The sequence below is a fragment of the Macrobrachium nipponense genome, chromosome 20 (assembly GCF_015104395.2).
Source record: "Macrobrachium nipponense isolate FS-2020 chromosome 20, ASM1510439v2, whole genome shotgun sequence".
Lineage (NCBI taxonomy): Eukaryota > Metazoa > Arthropoda > Malacostraca > Decapoda > Palaemonidae > Macrobrachium > Macrobrachium nipponense.
Window position 1 is genome coordinate 34,508,349 of NC_061089.1, and position 2,500 is coordinate 34,510,848.

Sequence of the window (2,500 nt, forward strand, 5' to 3'; positions counted from 1 at the left end):
CAGAACCTCTTCCCCCTCAGCTTTTCAACAAAAATCGACGTCAAGGAATTCATATTAATCGACAAGTTCCAAGTCGCAAGCCTGCTATTACTAAACCACAGAATATTCCATATTTTCAGTCTCCTTTCCAAAGGCCTACACACGATCAATCTATACCAAAAGATGCAGTGGCTTCACCCACAAATAACAATCTAATCCATTTGCCCCCTCCACCTCCTCCCCCTCCATCCACAGCTGTTACTGTCCCCCGGGTTCAGCCAGTTACCAATTTCCCTTATAAATATGTTACACCAAGTGGAGCATCACTTCAGTCTCCAAGCAACTATTTGCAGCCTCCTTCTATTGCAGCACCGCCCAGAATAGACATTCCACCTAAGAATTTCAATATCAAGCCAACCCCTGGCAAACTAATTAAGACTAAGAAGCCATTGACCTTTGGACAGCCAGATTTGCTCGGTGCTTTCAGTAATAATCCCAGGCCTCAAGTTAGTCTACCTGCAAAACCAGTCCACCAGCAAGTACAGCGTCTCCAGAACCGTCTGCCATTACACAAATCATCTTCTAAACCTAAACCGACAGATATTATTCAGCTACCTCATCCAAGACCAGCACCCAAACCTCAAAAGCAGCACCCTAGACCACCCCCACAGCCGCAACGAATTGACGTGCATGCTGCAAAACCCACAGCTATACAGAAGAAACCAACGCACCTTAACTTCAACCCTAGCCCGCAAGAGGGCAGCATGTTAGCTGACGCTTTTCAGCCAGTATTCGTCGCCTCTCCCAACATGGATGACTTGGGTAATGACATTATGAAACCAATGCACATTGCTTCCGCTCGTTCATTACCCACGACCACCACAAAACCACCGCCAGTCATGCGGGATTTCTTCGAAGATTTCTAGATTTGAAGTCTTCTGACAGTTTTCCTCAAGAGCAATAGAACTGCGTATATACTTATAAATGCATGTGTCGACTTTGTAAAAGCAGAGTTTGAATATTTCATAAATTTTATTTTGTATATTCTGCTAGAAAGAGAGAAAGAAAATACTTGTAGAATGGTTCTACCTATGATGGGTGCTGGATTACTTCATTAAGGATCTCTTCTGGACGGATTTGGTCATTGGCTGGACAAACATTTGAAAGTGAATATGTCAAATCTGACTTTGGAATCGAAAACGTAGAGATATGTCTATGATGTTTTACTTCATTTTTGCATTAGGACAACTGAACTAACCAGTAGCGTCACTCTTGGCTCATCTGGAATGAGGCCTTGTAATTCATTTTAAAAATGCATCTACTAATTGATGAGAGGTGGCTGATATGCACGGAGGTAGGAGATTCCGAAGAGAAGAGAAAAGGCAGTCTGTGCAAGTAACGAACACCAAATCAACCGCAGATGATGTATGATACGGTGCAAGTTGGGTTAAAGAAAACCTGACCTCAGTTCTGTATGTGTGTGTGTTTGTGTGTGTGTGTGAGTGAAAGAAAGCGAGAAACTCCTTAAGTGTTGAGGTCCTTAGGACGGGTAAGTATAACTAGTCTTAATAACGATGGACTTTGTACATATTTTTTATCATTGTTAATCTCACAAAGCACTATTAATCATGATTTGATATCTTTTAGGTAAATAGTCAATACAGTACTTAACGTACTCATCTTCATAATATACTGAGGGAAATATTACAGAGATCAGTTCACCTTAAAAAGAGTATAATGTTGTGTTGTGCATTATGGAAAACTATAGAAATGTATTTCGTATTTAATTGGCAACAAAAACTAGAAGTGAATATTGTTCTGTTCACAATATGATGTTTCTTATGTTAAGTTGTACCTGTCTGTTATCTATATCACTCATGTATCGTATTCATGCAAAGCTGCTGGCCAGCGTCATTACTTCTATTTATTAAACACGTTTCCCATTCGCCTTAAATTGTTTAAATTCTCACCTAAACTGATAGCTGCTCAATTTTTTGTTTTTGTTTACAGTAAACCTGTGAATTGCTCAGGAACAACACAAGGTTCGACTGAGCTTGCAACTGTGAAAAAATTGGCAGTCTTGCAAGAATCCAAGTTTTGAATGCAGATTCTATCATTCTTATCTATATAAAACTAAGCGAGATCAGACTTCCAGCTAACTCGGGGCGCTTGCTAAAATCTACGGTCGAATAGAACGTTATTTCACTAACGAAAATTAGAATCAATCTGCTATATTTTATTAGAAATAACTTTTCGGTGCTGTTTAACATGCACATTATCTATTTTTTTTACATTTTCATTCTAATGAATAAATCATAAATATTCTATCCTAAAATTCCGGTATCTTTAACTCAACGAGAAACACCTTTTTCAGACCTTTTGAGGCTTTCCTACAACCACTCCCCACACCCAACAAGAACAACACCAACAACAACAACTAGGTAGTTTGTAGGCTTACTACCCGAATTCTTAAGAAAAGATTATTAATTTGAATGAAGTACATTACCAAGGTTGCCTTTAG

General features: G+C 39.1%; 1 protein-coding gene across 1 annotated transcript in view; it reads left to right on the top strand.

Moving 5' to 3' along the window:
- Nucleotides 1-1,927, top strand: part of LOC135224800 (uncharacterized) — a 33,869-nt gene extending 31,942 nt beyond the window's left edge. Inside the window, exon 2 of the mRNA XM_064264126.1 lies at nucleotides 1-1,927. This exon is cut by the window's left edge and continues 280 nt beyond it. Within this exon, the coding sequence (XP_064120196.1) occupies nucleotides 1-905 (905 nt within the window). The 3' untranslated portion in view covers nucleotides 906-1,927.
- The last annotated feature ends 573 nt before the right edge of the window (nucleotides 1,928-2,500 follow it).